Here is an 18,322-nt window from a genome sequence, read left to right as displayed (position 1 = left end):
AGGACTGATGCTGAAGCTGAAACTCCAATCCTTTGGCCACCTGATGGGAAGAACTGAGTCATTGGAAAAGACCCTGATGCTGGGAAAGATTGAAGGTGGGAGGAGAAGGGGACAACAGAGGATGAGATGGTTGGATGGCATCATCAACTAGATAGACATGGAGTCTGAGCAAGCTCTGGGAGTGGGTGATGGACAGGGAAGCCTAGCGTACTGCAGTCTGTGGGGTTACAAAGAGTCAGACATGACAGAGCGACTGAACTGAGGTCTTCCTTGCTGGTACTCACCCTCCTGTAGTTGTGGAGTGCGGGCTTATCTGCCCCATGGTATTGTGGGATTTAGTTCCCCGACCAGGGATTGAACCCACATCCTCTGCACTGGAAGGCTGATTCTTAACCACTGGGCCATCAGGGAAGTCCACTGATGTGGCTTTTCTTAACAAGACCCCAGTAAATGTGATGCCTCCATCCGGGCCTTTGCTGACTCACTGCTGCTCACCTCGCCCCTCTGCGGCCCCACCTCCAGTTTCCTTACGACAATTGTCTTCAGAACGTGGGTCAGGGAGATAGACATCCCCTGGCCTGTCAATATCACCACGGCCACCCCATTAGCTGTGCCCAGTGCCTCAGTGGTGATAGGAACAGAGACAGGAGGAGACAGCCTAGAACTTGGGGTTGTGGGACCAACAGGAAGCTCCTGCCCGTGTGGGTATGAACCCCAGAGAGTTGGGAATCTGCTCTGCCCGTCCATGGCTGCCTCGCCAGAGCCCCAAGGACCCCCAGCCTGGGCCTGACATCCCCAGGCCGGATATCCCATCTCTCTCAGCCTGTGGAGGGCCTGGTTTGAGAAACGGGGCCATCACCACAGCAGTCAAGGAACAAATGGGTCCCACCCGTAGGAGGGCTTCCCCATGGAAGCCATGGACGGTTGGCCCACTTGGTGGTGCCGGCCGGCCAGTTCAGCCAAGCTCCTGAGTTAGCCTGTGAAGATCTGGGCTCTCCTCCTGTCTGCAGGATGCCAGGTCAGAGATTGTGATTCCAAGACAAAGCGCACGCACGGCTATTAGTGTGTCTGTGTCAAGCTCTGCAAGCACAGAAGGCAGCAGAAGGGACCAGGACTGCCCCTGAAGCCCAAGGATGCTGCTGGTGGCTGATCTTATTCTGAAATCACAGGGTTGGTGCCTTTGATAAACCACACGAAACCAGATGAAGCAAAGCCAGGAGGAGGCTTTGAGTCCCTAGGAGGAGGGTGTCAAGAAAGAAAAGTGGGGTCTTCCCTGGTGGTCCAGGGGTTAAGGCTTTGCCTTCCAATGCAGGGGGTGCAGGTTCCAGCCCTGAGCAGGGAGCTGAGGTACCTGTGGCCAAAAAACCAAAACATAAACCAGAAGCATACTGTAACAAATTCAATGAAGACTTTAAAAATTGGAAAAAAAGAAAGCCTTGTCTTACTCAGGGTGACCAAGGGAAAGCCATCTGGAGAGGGGTGTGGCTGTTCCCCTGCCTTTAGTCACAGAGGGGAGCAGGTTTAGGATGCCTTACTGGGGCAGGCGGGGCACACCCTGCGGTGTGTAAATGCTGCCTCCAGGCCCAGCTCTCAGAATGTGTTGATTTATTTTGAGAATTTCACATCTTGCTCATGTTCAGCGCCTTGGGGTGCCTGGCCAGGAACGTGCGAATGCTAAAGAGACCCACTTCCTGTTACAGGGTCTGCAGCTCAAGAGCAAGAAACAGGAAGACCAATTCCAGAAACACTGCCATTATAAGACAGGCTTCAGTTCAGTTCAGTTCACTTCAGTCGCTCAGTTGTGTCCGACTGTCTGCAACCCCATGAATCGCAGCACGCCAGGTCTCCCTGTCCATCACCAACTCCCAGAGTTCACTCAGACTCACGTCCATCGAGTCAGTGATGCCATCCAGCCATCTCATCCTCTGTCGTCCCCTTCTCCTCCTGCCCCCAATCCCTCCCAGCATCAGAGTCTTTTGCAATGAGTCAACTCTTCGCATGAGGTGGCCAAAGTAAGAAACTCCAAATGGAAAAGAAATGTTTCTCCTGACTCTGCAACGATGTATCTACATCTCTTATCTATACCTGTATCTATGTCTATGCTTGTATTATCTATGTCTATCTATATACAGGCATAGATATGGACATCTTGAGCTCCTCTCTTCCTAGGAGAACGAGATGCAGAGAGAAGATACCAGGGACGTGCAGGCACTCACCTGCTGTCCCTCGTTCTGTGATGCAAGAGCATTCCTCGGGCTCGTCCCAGTGACATCCAGTGCACAAATGTCTCCTCTGCCTTCTCACCTACCCAGCCCCAGATCTGGCCAGAATCTTTGGAAAGGTCACCGACATTAGCAAACACCTGGCTGTTGGGAAGCACTTCTGTCTGCACCGAAAAGAAACTGCATCCAAAAGAGCTGAAATCTGCCTCCCCAGAGAAGGTCCCTGGACGCAGGCTCACCTGACCCCGCCCCTAGCCCTTCCTGAGGGTCCCACCATCTGACAGCCCAACATGGGGTGGCTATCCCTCAGCCCCTTGGGTGGCAAGCCTGCTCTTTGGACAATGCAGGCAGAGAGAGGTTGAGATCCTCCCGGCACCCTCTGCATCCAAGATCTAGAGCAGGGTGCCGGACCCCCGAGAAGGAGAGGAAACTACTTTGTAAATAACTCATGGTTGTAAACTACTCAGCTGGGAGGAAGAATATTCCTCCGAATTCTCTATGGATAAACCTGGGACGAGGGCATTCTGAAAGACTAAGGAAAACTCTGAGACTATTAATGGCCTTGAAAGGCCTTTCAAGACAAACTAAAGCCACAAACTGTGCCCAGGCAGAGGGGTGATGGCACATGTTAGCCCCAGCCTGTGACTGGGCACCAGAGAAGCACATCCGATTCCATGAGACACCCTCACTGGGCAGCTGGCCGGCACCGAAACCTTCCCAAAAGGTGTCCAAGCTCTGTATCCATTTCGTTTACCTCTCGCTCCCCACCCTCTCCTCTGAAGTCATACTTGAACACAAGGAAAACGATTGCAGGCTGGGTGCTATGCTGAGTCGCTCAGTCGTGTCCGACTCTTTGTGACTCTGTAGACTGTAGCCTGCCAGGCTCCTCTGTCCATAGGATCTCCCAGGCAAGAATACTGGAGTGGGTAGCCACGCCCTTCTCCAGGGGATCTTCCTGACCCAGGGACTGAACCCGGGTCTCCTGCACTGCAGGCAGAGTCTTCTGCCTTCCATCTGCCTTCCTAATATTTAATAAACAGTGTTTGCCCTAAGCTGTGACTTCCCTTAGACAGTGTCTTCTCCGCAGAGGTGTAAAGGTACGTGCATTGAGCAGTGACGCCAATGGAAATTGTCACCTGCTGCCATTTTCATGCTCTGTCCCTCCTGCCTTGACCTCTGTCCTGAGGGCACAGGTCCCTGCCCGCCGCCCCCCCCCCCACTGAAACTCAAGGAGACAGCACGGTGGACCCAGCAGCAGACAAAAGTAACCAAGGCCAAGGGACCTGTGGTGTCCAGCCTCGCCAGGGATGAAGTCCTTGCTCACCGTTGACCCTCCTGTAGGCCCTGTTGGAGGGGCCGTTCCTCCCACCCACACCCCTGCCCCCAAGGTACAGGGCCCTTTTGTCATCTGCATACAAAGCACCTGGTCTGAGTCAAAAGAAAGTGAAGTGTTACTCACTCCATCATGTCTGACTCTTCAGGACTCCATGCACCGCAGCCGGCCAGGCCCCTCTGTCCATGGAATTCTCCAGGCAAGAATACTAGAGTGGTTGCCATTCCCTTCTCCAGGGGGTCTTCCCTACCCAGGGATCAAACCCAGGTCTCCTGCATTGCAGGCGGATTCTTTACCATCTGAGCCACCAGGGAAATTGGCCTTATTTAAGGTGCTGCTAACTGGATTTCTCAATACCCTGGTCCTTCAGGAGTGGGGTCCATTCCCACCTAGACCCCAGGTCAGCCCAGAAATCAGCTGACTGGGTGTTCCTCTTCTCTCCAGCCTGCTAGGTTTCTTCAGCCTAGCAAAGGGCTGCCTCCAGTCATCAGCTGGCTTCTGACCTCAGATTGGAGGCGAATGGGCCAGGTGGGCTGAACCACTCCCCTGGGGGCTCACCGCACTCGGGTAGCCCTCAGGCCCCTGGTGTAGGTTACAGAGATGCTGGCCGGTTTCCAGTGTTGACATTTCAGTACAGAGCAAGAGCAGTCGAAGAGGGACGCCCATGTCTTCCATGTCCGTACCTGCCACGCTCAGAAGGGTCCCTGGTGGGTGGCGGCTCCTCCCTGGAGCCGGGTGACCAATTTGGGGGGTGAGACCTGGCCTGCTGTTAACCTGCACCTGGTATGGCCACATTCTGCGCGTCTGTGAGGTTTCCCGGGCCCCACCTGGTACTTCCCCTGAGGCTCCAAGGCCGAGCACTTCCGAAAGAAACTGGGGGACACATGAAACCCACACCCCGATAATGGGGACCCGGGAGTAGGGGTCTGCAGAGGACGCAGCCGCAACCGTGCTAAACTTAAGGAGTTTCAGAACAGCGCTAGAACCAAGCCTGCTGGGAGGAGGCGGGAAGAGGGGGATCAGCGCGAAGGCGGCTATGAGGAAGGGCAGGCTCTCCTCGGGGACGAAACGGTTAAGCCTCCCGCAGCGCCCTAGGCATCCGGTAGGGGTCGCGCGCCGGCGGGAGTGCCGGCGCTCGCGGGCGGGCCTCAGGCAGCCGGGGCCCCTGACGTCACCGCCCCACGGTCGCCATGGCGACGGCCTCATCAGCGCGCGCGTCAGAGCCGCCAGTCTCTTGGCAACCGCCCGATCTCCCGCTCTCCCTCCGCCTGGCGCTCGGCCGCGCGTCGCTCTGGCGTCAAAAGGACGTCAATGGGGATGTATCAATCCGGCGGCGGCGGCGTGGGCGGGGCCGCCGTGGGCGGGGTCGGCGGCGTGGGGGCGTGACGGGGCGGGCCCGGGAGGCAGGGGCGGGCCCGGGGGCGGGACGGACGGCGCGTGCGGCTGGAGAGCGCGGCTCCAGGCTCAGAGCTGACATGCGGCGCGGCCCGGGCGGCAGGCGGCGGAGCAGCTGGCGGCCGGGCAGAGCGAACGGCCGAGCGGGCGGCGGGGGCCCCGGGGCGAGCGGCGTCCCAGCCTCGGCGCTCCGAGGGCGGCGGAGGTGAGGAGCGGCCCGGTGGGCCGGTGGCCGCCGCCGAGCTCGGGGCTGCGGGCTCGGCGGCCCCGCAGGTGCGCGCGCGGGGTTTTCGGGCCGGGGCGCCGCCGCCGGCTTCCCCTTTGTTGTGCGGCAGACAGCGGGGGGCCATGGGAGCGAGGGTCCAGGGTTCCGGACGGAGTCGGGCGCGGGCGGCGGTCCACGCGCCCCGCGGGGCTTGGGACCCGGAGCCCAAGCGGATCCGACTGCGGGCGGCGGGCATAGGAGCAGGGCGCACGGGTCCCGGATCGGGGCTCGCGGTGGAGCAAGTCGCCGGCGGGGGCGGTGGCCGCAGGTCCGCGCGTCCGAGGGTCGGGTCTGCAGCCGCCGAGCTGAGCGCGCCCCCCGCCCGCAGGTGCGGCCCGGAACCATGGTGATCATGGCCGAGTTGAGCGCGGCCCCCGCGGGCTCGGGCCAGGGCCAGCAGAAGCCTCTCCGGGTGGGCTTCTACGACATCGAGCGGACCCTCGGCAAGGGCAATTTCGCGGTGGTGAAGCTGGCCCGGCATCGAGTCACCAAAACGCAGGTGCGTGGGGGGGCGGAACCCCGGGGTGGACCCTCCGCTGCTGGATACCCCCTTTCCCTGGAGCCGGGGAAGCTGGTGAAATCCCTGCTTGTGGGGTCCATCGTCCCAAGGTCGAAACGTTGATAGTTTTTATCAGTTTGGTAAAGAAGAAAATGCGATATGTTATGATTATGCATAATTTGTACAAATACTGGGGAGTAGCAAAGAGGATAATGACCAAATACCCAGGAGTACAGCTGGAGCCTGTAAAACGAGTCTGCAGAGACTTAAACTTTGACTTTTTTGGCTACTTTTGTTATTTTCCTCCCTAAGTTTTTGTGACCTTTGGGGACATGAAGTGTTTTAGAAATTAACCTGCAAAAAACGAAGTGTGTAAATTAGCTTAAGGCAGAGAGTTTTATTTCAACAAATATCCTTTATTAATAATTTGTAGGTTGCAATAAAAATAATCGACAAAGCACGATTAGATTCAAGCAATTTGGAGAAAATCTATCGAGAGGTTCAGATCATGAAGCTTCTGAATCATCCTCACATTATAAAGCTCTATCAGGTAAGGATTCAAGTGTGTGTCCCACTGTTACTTCTGGCAAGTGTATCATTTTTTAATTTTCAACAACTTAAGTCTACAGTTTCTGAAGGTTGTGTCATTGGGTGGGAGTCAGGGAGTTGATTGTAGAAGGTAAAGAGATTGATTTTTGTGAGCTGTGCACTTATTTTTTCTTGCTTTTGGATCATAATCCAGATTTGCTTCATTAAAGTTTTATTTGATATTTTTACTTGCTCCAGTTTTGGATGCGTGGAGGTCAATTGTTAAATTTATGAAAACAAACAAACAAAACACACGGATTTCTGTATTGCTGAGAGTCAACCATTTAGTGTGAAAGCACAAATTTGAGTCTAGACACTTCCACCTCGGCAGATTTTTATTAAACATTAAGACTAGCTGCTCTTACCAGTTTTTGTAAACTTACCTATGCCAAGGCAGCAGTGAGCATTTGTCTCTTCTGCTTCAACCCTCCCATCAGACATGGAGACATAACACACCTCTGCCCAGGTGAGAGCAGGGGACCTGACATCTAATCCACATCAAGGACGCGCCTCACCCTGTCCGCCTGTTGGTTTGCTTTGTGACTTTATTTTTGTTCTCCTGTTAAGACTAATAAATTGTACCTTTGGAAATGAGGTGCTGATTTAAGTAGGACAGCAGAGCAATCTCTTTCTTAGCCAGCCACTTCTGTAGAATGAACTTAGATCCACTTCGGAAGGATGTGTTCTTTTCATTCACCCAGTTGTGTTGGGTATAAGTTCCTTTTGAGGAGTCTCATGAAACCCTGTGGATCCGTGATGAATAGAGTGTGTGTGTGTGGGGGGGGGGCTGTGCCGTTGGCAAGGCGGGATGGAGACAGGACTGTGATTGAAGTGACCCTGGGGAAGGCTGCTGCCCTCGGTTACAATGAAGGATGAGGGAGTCACAGGGCTCGTGTTCCCCTAGTGACAGTTTACTCGGTGGCGTTAAGTGCACAGCCCACGTCATGCGCGCCCCGGTTCATGTTTTGTTTCTGTTGTCGTTTTTGCGTCGTGAGGCCAAGATAAGATGCTTCCTCCACGGCCACTGATGTCAGTGCCTGAGCAATGTGCCCGCCCCGTTTCCGCAGGAGTGGGCTAAAGCCTGCCTGCCTTTGACTTTGCCGGGAGGGGATGAGCCAGGGCCGTCCCCGTCTTCCTGTCCTCTGCTGACCCCGGGCAGGAGGAGCCCGGGTAGCCAGACGCCCGGCCCCTGGGATCCACGTTGAGGTCTTTTCTGGGGGTGAATTTGCTCACCGCTCCAGGAGCTGCTGTTGGGAGATGGGCTCAGCAGGCAGCAATGATTGTACAGCTCGCGTTTTGACACTAGTGTCTAATTTGCATCCAGCTGGCCCAGGCCCCAGAACCTTGGTGAGACACTTCAACTCTTTCCTCGAGGTTTTTTTTTTTTTTTTTAACTTCAAACATGTTGACTCTTAAATCTTTCTGCCTCTTTTTTTAAACTGAGGAAAGGGATAAACTTATAAGTCCCTCCACACACAGGTCCAGGGCGGTTACAATTGTAGCTAAACTGCGTTGTATTTGCTTTTCTCTTTAAGTTTATGGCTCAAAGTACATTTTTAAAGGAATAATTACATTTTGAACCTCCAAGAGCTCTGTTTTAAATAAGGATAACTTCCTCTGAAATAGTCCGTGGTGGTCCAGTGGTTAACACTTTTTCTTCCAATGCAGGGGTTGTGGGTTTGATCCCCATAAAGGCAGCTAAGATCCATATACTTCGAGGCCAAAAAACTGAAACAGAAGCAATATTGTAACATATTCAGGAAAGAGTTTAAAAAATGAAATATTTTAAAATACATATACATGAGTCTGTTTTACTCCTTTCAGTACCAAAGATTTGAATTTGACCTTGTTTTTTAGTTATGTTTTAAACTCTTAAAAAAATCTTTTTTTCAACACGAAATAAAATTCTTGGATCAGTAAACGAACCTTTAAGGTGTGTTTGACATTAGCTGTTGCTATTGACACACACGCTGAGCGGTTTGCTGTACAGAAAATAGTCTTTCATAGCTTACCTGGCAAAGCCGGCCTCTCTCAGCCTAATGTATCAGGTCAGTAACGCAAGTAGGGAGGGGAACTTCTTATCTATTATTCAACTTGTGCCGGCCCTAGGCATGGGTAATCTGTTGTCTGCTCAGCTTCTAATAGAAAGGCCTCACAGAACTCTCATCATCTATTTTACTTCTGGGGCCTGCAGAGCCTTCACTTTGGGTGAGGAAAGTGAGTTAAAAATATGGTAGAGGCAAGTTGCAGTCCGAGCAGATGTTTTTGGAAGCAGATGCATATTGAGGTGGACAGGTTAGTGAGGAGCTCACATCTGACTTTAAAAAACTTCCCCTAAGTAGGAAATCCCTTTGTCTCTTTATTGCAGAAGTTTTTCTTTTCTTTCCCTATTTTTTGAAATAACAAATATACTTATTCTGGAGAAGTTAAAAATTTACAGGCTTTCAAGCGGATTCTTTATACCATTGGTATGTTCCTTTTTCACATGATTAAATGTTGCTGCTGCTGCTGTTGCTAAGTCGCTTCAGTTGTGTCCGACTCTGTGCGACCCCATAGATGGCAGCCCACCAGGCTCCCCTGTCCCTGGGATTCTCCAGGCAAGAACACTGGAGTAGGTTGCCATTTCCTTCTCCAATGCATGAAAGTGAAAAGTGAAAGTCAAGTCGCTCAGTCGTGTCCGACTCTTAGCGACCCCATGGACTGCAGCCCACCAGGCTCCTCCGTCCACGGGACTCTCCAAGCAAGAGTACTGGAGTGGGGTGCCACTGCCTTCTCCGTGATTAAATGTTAGGTCTTTGTTTTTTTAGGTTATGGAAACAAAGGATATGCTGTACATTGTCACTGAATTTGCAAAAAATGGAGAAATGTTTGGTAAGCCATGCTGATTTTTGATATCTATTGGAAAGAAATGGTAGTAACTTGTTCCCACTCGCCCCTCCAGTGGTGGGGTCTCCCCAGAGTTCTTTCTCTGTGTCCCGAGCAACGACTGGACTTTTGGGTTTGGGGCTAGAGCTTCGTTTTGTCCCTCCTCAGATTACTTGACCTCCAACGGGCACCTGAGCGAGAGTGAAGCCCGGAAGAAGTTCTGGCAGATTCTGTCAGCCGTGGAGTACTGCCACAGCCACAACATCGTCCACCGGGACCTAAAGACGGAGAACCTGCTGCTGGATGGCAACATGGACATCAAGCTGGCAGGTGAGGGCCAGGAACGTGCCCAGTGGGAGGGGTGCCTGCGGGTGAGGGGCTGCGAGTGTGCTCTGCGTGAGGGGTGTACCTGCCTGCCAAGGGTCCGTGCTTTCTTGCACGAGCCTTTGAAACATTGACCTTACTGTTTCTGCCACAACTTCATCACCTGTTTCTTTGCCTCTCAGACTTTGGGTTTGGGAATTTCTACAACTCAGGAGAACCTCTGTCCACGTGGTGTGGAAGCCCCCCATACGCAGCCCCGGAGGTCTTCGAGGGGAAGGAGTATGAAGGCCCCCAGCTGGACATCTGGGTAGGAGCCTGGGGGGGCACATGGGGTGTGCATGGGGCGGGGGGGCCTGGAGGGGATTCGGGTGCATGTAGTGGGGGGCTTGGAGCGGGCATGGGTGTGTGGGGGGTGGAGGGGGTCTGGAGGGGACACAGGTGCGCAGGGTGGGGGGCTTGGAGGGGGCACAGGTACACAAGGCGGGGGGCTCTGGTGCCTGGGCACAGGTGCTGACCTGGTCCTCCTCCTGCAGAGCCTGGGCGTCGTGCTGTATGTCCTCGTGTGCGGGTCTCTGCCCTTCGATGGGCCCAACCTGCCGGCGCTGCGGCAGCGGGTGTTAGAAGGCCGCTTCCGCATCCCCTTCTTCATGTCCCGAGGTAGGTGAGGACCTGGCCTCCTCCGGGCACATGGGGCTAGCAGCCTGCTGGCCACGCATTGGGTAGCCTGGGATGAGAGTCTGAGGGGAGGAGGAGGGATTCATTTCCCACAAGGCCTGCTTGGCCATCTTCTGAGTCTGCTTTGGGCCCGGCAGCCAGTTGCGTGTTGCCACGGGGTGTTTACCAGGCGCCTATGAGGCTGCTTATGGGCCCTGCTTATGGGGCTGGCCTGTCCCTTTGCAGGCTGTTGGGAAGCTGGCTGGGGCCCAGTGCCGCAAGTCTCACCCACCCCACACTGGGCTTTTCTCTTCCACCCTGATCGCTGCTTAGCAACATACAGGATGGGGGTTCTAGGTGGTTCTCAGTCTAGTGGACTTGAGGGCCACGCCCTCCAGGGCCCGATCCCTCAGCTGGTGACTCTCCTTGCTCGTATTTCTCTTGGCCTCTGTGTTCTCTGGGATGGTCACTGGTCTGCTTGCCATTTGCCAGGGAGCCACATGCCCTGCGGGAGCCCAGGCGGGAGGTGGGAACGCATGGGCGGGCGGCCCGTGCGCAGACTCAGTGCTCCGCTTCCACCTCCAGACTGCGAGACGCTGATCCGCCGCATGCTGGTGGTGGAGCCCGCCAAGCGCATCACCATCGCCCAGATCCGGCAGCACAGGTGGATGCAGGCCGAGCCGGCGCTGCTGCTGCCGGCCTGCCCGGCCTTCCCCCTGCTTGGCCACACCTCCAGCGTGGGCGGCTATGACGAACAGGCCCTGGGCATCATGCAGACACTGGGCGTCGACCGAAAGAAGACCGTGGAGGTGAGCCACCTGCCTGCCTGCCGTGGTGGGTAGGGAGGGCACCTTCCCTGGGTGGCTGAATGGAGAAGCTGGCTCTTGCCAGCCAGGTTAGAATGGGAGCAGCATGGCTCATTTAAGGGCTGCTTGTCCGCTAGAAAGGGTACTCTCGTCCGCCCCAGAATAACCCCGGAGTGGTCTCGTCAGGGACCGTCCCTTCTGCCAGCCCCTCTCTGACCCCCACTTCTCTGCCCCTAGTCACTGCAGAAGAGAAGCTACAACCACTTTGCAGCCATTTATTACCTCCTCGTGGAGCGGCTGAAGGAGTACCGGCTCGCCCAGCCAGCCCGCCCTGGCCCTGCCCGGCAGCAGAGGCCCCGGAGCACAGACCTCAGTGGTTTCGAGGTGAGGGGGCAGCGAGTGCCTTTGATTCCTCACCCCCCACCCGTGTCTCTGCCTTGGACTGTGTCCCCAAGTTAGGAGTCCCCCTTTCAGACACCCCTAGGAGGGGTTGCAGGCTGAGCCCCGAGGTCACATCCCCTCACCCGTTAGGCACTGGATAGGGGCCCCGTGTGAGCCGCTGGCAGACGGCATGGTGGAGAGGGGGTGCCAGCCTCTCTGCTGGGGTTCTGACCCTGTCCATCAGCCCCCTGTTCCTTCACTGCCCCTGGTGCCATGTTCCGGCTGCTCCTTCTGGTCTGCCCGCTCGGCGAGGCATTGGAGAAGGGGTGCGCATGTCCTGAGCCTGTCCGGTCACAGCTGATGCTCGTTAACTCAGAAACCAGCCTGGTCTGTCAGGTGATGCTGTGTTGCCGGCGGTCGTTCCCTGCCTCTGTGCCTCACGGCCTCTGTCTTCGTCTGCCGGCCCACAGGTGCCTCAGGAAGGCCTCCCTGGAGACGCTCTCCGTTCCGCCCTGCTGTGCACGCAGCCCCAGACCTTGGGGCAGTCTGTCCTACAGGCCGAAATGGACTATGACCTCCACAGCTCCCTGCAGGTGTGTGAGCGCCTCGTGGGTGGCGTCCGGGGTGGGTGCGCCTGGTCCCCAGCGGTGGGGGCGCTCCTGCGCCTGGCCTTACGGTCTGTGTGCGTCCCTCACAGCCCCTGCTGCTCCCCGTGGACACCAGCTGCGGCGGGGTGTGCCGGCATCGCTGCATCTCCCCCAGCAGCCTTCTGGACACGGCCATCAGCGAGGAGGCCAGGCCAGGCCCGGGCCTGGACGAGGAGCAGGAGGTGCAGGAGCCCCTGCCCAGCAGCTCAGGCCGGAGGCACACGCTGGCCGAGGTCTCCACCTGCTTCTCCCCGGGCGCCCCTCCATGTAAGTGTCCCTGGGGGCCACGCGCACACCGGACAGGTGGGCTTGGGGGCGGGGCAGCCTCTTCTGATGACAGTGCTCCGGATTTGCCACTCCTGAAGCACCCGAGGCCTTATGGACCATACGTAGACCTCACAGGGAGCTCTCGAGCATCAGGGCTGGAGGGGAATTTAGCCGTCCTCAGAGGCTGGCAGGACAGCTCCTTGGCCCAGGCCCCTCTGTGTCCCGGGTCCAAGCTCCACTGTCAGCTGTGGAGCCCGAGGTGCTGGCTGGCAGGGCTCGCTGGTCGCCTCTGCCTGTCGCAGACGTCCTATCCGCAGAGCTGCGGGTAAGGGTGGTGGGGGATACAGCTGTCTGCCCCGTCAGAGGGCCGCGTTGGCAGGCGATGCTGCAGAGAGTGCAGAGCCCCGAGGGCTGAGACTCGTGGTGAAGCGTTGAGCACTGGGGGTGGGTCTGGCCTCAGGGTCACCAGGGCCTCAGCTGCACCCGCTTCCCTGCAGGTATTGTCGTCTCGCCCTCTGCGGCCAGTCCTTGTGAAGGCACCAGCTCAGACAGCTGCCTGACCTCTGCGGGTGATGGCCTAGCCGGGCTCAGTGGACACCCGGCTGCTCAGGGGCTGGTGGGCGCCTGCTCCCCATTCAGATTGGCCTCACCACTGCTGGGCACCCAGTCTGCCACGCCCATGCTGCAGGCGCAGGGGGCCCTGCGAGGAGCCGCCCTGCTGCCCGTCAGCTTCCAGGAGGGCCGGAGGGCATCAGACACCTCGCTCACTCAAGGTGACTTTCCCTTTCATGCCCACTTCCACCTACCCCGGGAGACCTGAATGTACCCACCACCCCCGGGGGCAGGGCATCACTTTGTCCCTCATGGCAGGTGGCTATCCTCTCTCCAGGCAGTTCTGGCAGAGCAGCAGTGCCCCTCCGGGCAGGCCAAAGCTGCTGCCTGGGTTCTAGATGCCCTGGCTTCTAGGATAAACTCATGTGGTCTCTAGAAGGTGGTCCTAAAAGCCCAAGAGATGCTTAGACACCAGGCAGCAGGTCCCGACCTGGAGGAGGGATGGTTAGGGAGGCCCTCGCCATGAAGGCAGTCCACATCAGGCTCTTCCAACGCCCCCTCAAGGCTTGTGGGATGCTGGGGCCCCCTGTTCTGCTCACTCCTGCCTTACACAAAGGATCCACTGTCTGCCCAGATGTGTGCTTCTTCAGGGCTGGAATTGCTGTCCCAAACCAAACCCTAGAAGGGGGTGATGTCCCAACTGTAGGAGGGGGGCTGTCGTGAAGTGATGGGGTGATCGGAGGGCCCCTTGACCCTGTAGGAAAGGGCTGACTCCCTCATCCCACCATGTCAGACCACACGGCCCCCCTTTACTCCTCCCACTGCCTGGAAGCCCCAGCGAGCTGCAGGCCATTGGTGCTCGGCTGGGGGACAGGTCTGGACACGTGTTGGTTTTGCCTCCCCCAGGGCTAAAAGCCTTTCGGCAGCAGCTGAGGAAGAACGCGAGGACCAAGGGGTTCCTGGGGCTGAACAAGATCAAGGGGCTGGCACGCCAGGTGTGCCAGCCCTCATCCTCCAGCCGGGCCTCCCGGGGCGGCCCGCATGCCTTCCAGCTGCCCGCACAGAGCCCAGGCCTGCACGGCGGTGGAGCTGGCAGCTGGGAGGGCAGGGGCATGCTGGAGGACGTGCTGCAGCAGCAGAGGTAGGCCCGTGGGCACCGACTGAGACCTGGGCAGGGCTCACAGACCTTGGGGACTCCTGAGTAACGTTAGCCCTGAGCGCCTTCCCTGTGGCTGGGGGCGGGGGCGGGGTGCCTCGGCTGGTGGGGCAGGGAGGGGGCAGCGAGTGAGAATGTCATGTCTGGTTGGCATCTCTGAGCTGCTCTGAAAGCAGGAGGGGAAAGGAAATGTCAGGAATTGCTCAGGGATTAGTCACACAGAATGGCGTGTTCTGAGCAGCCCCAGCCCGCGGTTCCGCGGGGTAGGCCCTCCAGCTCTGGCAGGTGGAAACCCGATCGTGTGGCAGTCTGGCTGGGCGGCGGGGGGGAGCCACGGGCCGCCAGCCGGCCGGCACTGACCTGCTCCCCCTGTCCCTTGGTCTGGCCAGGTTGCTTCAGTTACAGCACCATACAACGGCCCCAGCCAGCTGCCAGCCAGCCCCCTTGGTCCTCGCCCCCTGCGATGGCACCCTCCATGTGTCAGGACTGCAGAAGGATCTGGGGCTGGGGCCCAGCCCTCTGCTGCCGCCCCATCTGCTCCAGGCTGGCGTCTCCCCCGTGGCCTCGGCTGCCCAGCTCCTGGATGCCCACCTGCGCATCAGTGGCTCCACGGCTCCCAGCCCCGCCGCAGCAGCCCCCCAGCCACGCTTTGCCATGCTGCCCGTGAGCCTGGAGCCCACGGGGCTGCCCCACGGGGACTGTGAGATGGAAGACCTGACCTCAGGCCCACTGGGCACCTTCGTCCTGGTGCAGTGAGGGCCCCAGCTGGGGCAGCTGACTTCTTGAAGCAATAATTTCAGAGTATGTGAAGATGGTTCCCGATGCAAAGCCAATAACTTTCCAGAAGAGAAACAAGCAATATGTTTGGTGTTTTGGATTTTTTAGTTTTTTTTTTTTTTTTTTTTTCCTTGCACTGAGCAACTGTAACTCCGAGTAGAGACTGGAAACTTTTTGAAGAAAAATAATAATCCGGGGGCCTGTTGTTGGGACCGGTGGATGGGATGGGGAGGAGGGCAGTGGGTGGAGCCGGCAGTGGTATGGGCAGGGTCACAGGGGGGTGGCCAGTTGGCCCCAGGAAACCATGGTGTGAGCTGTGTGTCTCCATTGTGTGTGTATGCGCATGTGTGCGTGTGGATTAGTGTTTTTTTTTTTCTTCACAATTCTCCACTTCCTGAAACACTTACACTTCACTTGAAAACTGTGAACTTTCCACTTTACGTATCAGTTTTTGAAAAGCTCTAACCTCCAGTCCAAGAGAAGACGATCTACGAGTTCCTGGAATTCTCTCCCCTGAAATCAGAACCCAGAGGGTAGCTTTTCTTACCTTTCAACAGCATGTTGTATAAACAGCTCGGGAGTTAGTTTTCTAGGATTCTTCAGAGGGGCTGCAGAGAGGAACCTGAGTGAGGTGGAGTGAGCTGGAGGCTGCCCTTGGTCACTTGGGCGCCCTCAGGGGAGTCAGCCAGGGAGGTTTCTTCCTCCTGCACCTCTTATTTCCGCTGCTAATTAAGTTTTTATGCATTTCATTATCAGGGTCCAAAAAGAACAACTGACTAGGGGTGGGGAACGTGCAATATGGCGAGTCTGTGATGGGGGTGGCCGGCGTGGGGCTGCTTGTGGTGGGGGGACAGCCCACCCTGTCCGGGCCCTGTGCTCGGTGGACTTTGGTTTTAGGAAAGTGAAATGAGAGGTCAGGTCAGTGTTGTTCAAGCTTTGTTCCTTTTTTAAAGCAAATACTGTACATGTATATACGTAGGAAACAAACATACACTACTTATTTTTTATACTTTTTACTACATTTTTGTGTTCCTGGTTTGAACGTCCCTCTCTGGTAACGTGACGACGCACCTGGTGCCAGGTCCAGGTGGAGGCGGGGCCAGCAGGCAGCAGACAGGTGCGCACTCACCCGGCAGGGAAACTCAGGTGGTAGCCGCTGGACTGAGCAAGAGAGCCACAGCTCCCACCCCTGCAGCCGGTCAGGGCCGTCCGTCCCCACCACCCTCCCCCACGACCCCTCAACCCAGGTGCCTTCAGCTCGCGTCGGCTCTCGCCACCTGAAGCGTTAGGCCCGGGTGATGCTGGGCCGGGAAGGGGGCCCCTGTAGAAGCCAAAGATTGCTGAGGCCCAGGAGGCGGCCCAGCCTGCGTGTTCCCGGCTCCCAGCCCTGCTGCTGATGCTGCTGCTGCTGCTCCGGGGCTGCTTCAGGATCAGGACAAAGGACTCCGTGCCCCCGGCGGCTGCCAAGTCACCCAAGACTCTTGTGACTCGCACCAGGAGACTGCCGGAGGCCCTGGGGCTCCAGCTCAGCCCCCTCCGGAGGCACCATCAGCCCCCATGAGGCCACCCCACCCCAACCCCTCAACGCATCTGTTCGAATGCCATCGATCAAAGGCCTCAGAACTGTGACAAGCACTTTACTCTCACTGCGGTTTTCTCTCGTCGCTGTCAGGCGTGTCTTGTGTTGTGTCCGGCGTGTGCGACGCGTGTGCGGCAGGATTCTTGGCGGCGCTGTCCTGCGAACTGAACGCAGGGGCCTATCCTGGGCACCGTGCTATGTGATGAAGCTGTACATAGTTTGGGTTTTGTTTTGTTTTTTAACCATAACAATTATTTTATTTCTTATGTTCACGTGAGAAACATATGCCAAATGATTAGTGGATGTATGTTTTTTAATTTAATATTTAAATAAAACGTTTGGGGAAAAAACCTTGACTTCTTCCTCCAGTTCTTTGTGGGCTCCCTCCTTCTAAGCCGCTCCCTCCAGGTTCAGTGAGTCTCAGGTCTTAGAGGACAGGGCGAGGTGCCAGCTCCCATGCCTTGCTGAGCCTCAGACCCAGGTTCTTAGCTGCTAGGAGCAGAAGGTGCTTGGTGGTCCAGGCTGGGGGTGGCCTACTGGTTCTCAGACCCCTTGAGCCCAGGTGGCAGCTCTGCCAATCAGCTGGAGGTCTTAACTGCCAGGTCTGTTTTCAGCCTGTTCTCTTCTGCTAGAAGAGAACCATTCATACTTCCCTCTTCAGCCTTAATGTTCTCTGGATCCACCTGTAAATCAAGGCTTTGGAAGAATCTCACAGCCAAACTATTTCCCAGTTTTTAAAGTTGGTGTCACCACTTTCTAGCAGTAAGGCAGTTATGGCCGCTAGACAAAGGGTACTCTTCACTTGGATGCCCGGCAACTCTTTTTGGTAAAAAAGAAATTCTTGAACCTTTTCACACCGATTAGGATGATCATTATAAAAAAAAAAAACAGTATTTGCAAAGATGCAGAAATTGGACCCCTTTTGCATTGCTTGTGGGGACATGCAATAGTGCAGCTGCTGTGGAAAACAGTACTGGAGTTCTTCAAATAAACAAGGACCATGTCATCCAGCAATCCCACTTCCGGGCATAGACCCAAAAGAACTGGATGTGGAGTCTCAGCTATCTCTACACCTGTGTTCATGGCAGCATATTCACAAGAACCAAAATGTCCAAGCAACCCAGTGTCCATCGGTGGATGGGTGGATTAATCGAATGTGGTCCATCCACACAATAGAATATCTGTGTGTGTGTCTGCACGCACACACTTATGCTCGGCCGTGTCTGACTGTGATCCCATGGACCATAGCCCTCCAGGCTCCTCTGTTCATGGGATTCTCCAGGCAAGAATACTGGAGTGGGTTGCCATTTCCTTCTTCAGGGGATCTTCCCGATCCAGGGATTGGACCGGCATGTCTTGTGTCTCCTTATTGGCAGGTGGATTCTTTACCACTGCACCACTTGAGAAGACTGGGATTCCCAGGTGGCTCAATGGTAAAGAATCCACCTGCCAGTTAGGAGACGTGGGTTCGATCCCTGGGTGGGGAAGATCCCCTGGAGAAGGAAATAGCAACACATGCTAATATTCTTGCCTGGAACATTTCCGTGGACAGAGAAGATTGGGGGCTACAGTCTGAGGGGGTCGCAAGAGTTGGACAAGACTGAGTGACTAAACAGCAACAATGGAATATCTTTCAGCCTTAAAAAGGAGGGAGATTCTGATATCTGCTATGACACAGATAAACCTTGAGCTTGACGCTCAGTGACAGAGCCGGTCATAAAAGAACAGACCCTGTGTAATCTCTTTACCAGAGGCCCCTGGAGGAGCCAGACCCATAGAGACGGAAAGTAGGACGGCAGCGGCCAGGGGCTGGGCACGGACAGGGAGTGAGTGTTTCATGGGGACAGAGTCTCAGTCTGGAGATGTTGGAAACTCCGGAGATGGATGGTGGGGATTGTTGTACAATAACGTGAATGTACCCAATGCCACTGAAATATACACTTAAGTAGTTAAGATTGTAAATTTTATGTGTATTTTGCCAAAATGAGAGGAAGATTCTTTCAGGGGGAGAT

General features: G+C 56.0%; 1 protein-coding gene across 1 annotated transcript; it reads left to right on the top strand.

Moving 5' to 3' along the window:
* Nucleotides 1–5,103: 5,103 nt before the first annotated feature.
* SIK1 (salt inducible kinase 1) lies at nucleotides 5,104–16,639 on the top strand. Its single transcript, XM_068983198.1, has 14 exons — nucleotides 5,104–5,155; nucleotides 5,544–5,714; nucleotides 6,148–6,264; nucleotides 9,110–9,173; nucleotides 9,336–9,497; nucleotides 9,674–9,798; nucleotides 10,025–10,148; nucleotides 10,731–10,954; nucleotides 11,189–11,335; nucleotides 11,803–11,925; nucleotides 12,030–12,246; nucleotides 12,744–13,019; nucleotides 13,705–13,939; nucleotides 14,344–16,639. The coding sequence occupies exons 2-14, from the start codon at nucleotides 5,559–5,561 to the stop codon at nucleotides 14,708–14,710; spliced, it is 2,337 nt and encodes a 778-aa protein (XP_068839299.1). The 5' UTR covers nucleotides 5,104–5,155; nucleotides 5,544–5,558; the 3' UTR covers nucleotides 14,711–16,639.
* Nucleotides 16,640–18,322: the final 1,683 nt, after the last annotated feature.

This window comes from Capricornis sumatraensis, chromosome 1 (genome assembly GCF_032405125.1).
Source record: "Capricornis sumatraensis isolate serow.1 chromosome 1, serow.2, whole genome shotgun sequence".
NCBI classification, from domain to species: Eukaryota; Metazoa; Chordata; class Mammalia; order Artiodactyla; family Bovidae; genus Capricornis; species Capricornis sumatraensis.
This window is presented reverse-complemented; position numbering and strand designations above follow the sequence as displayed.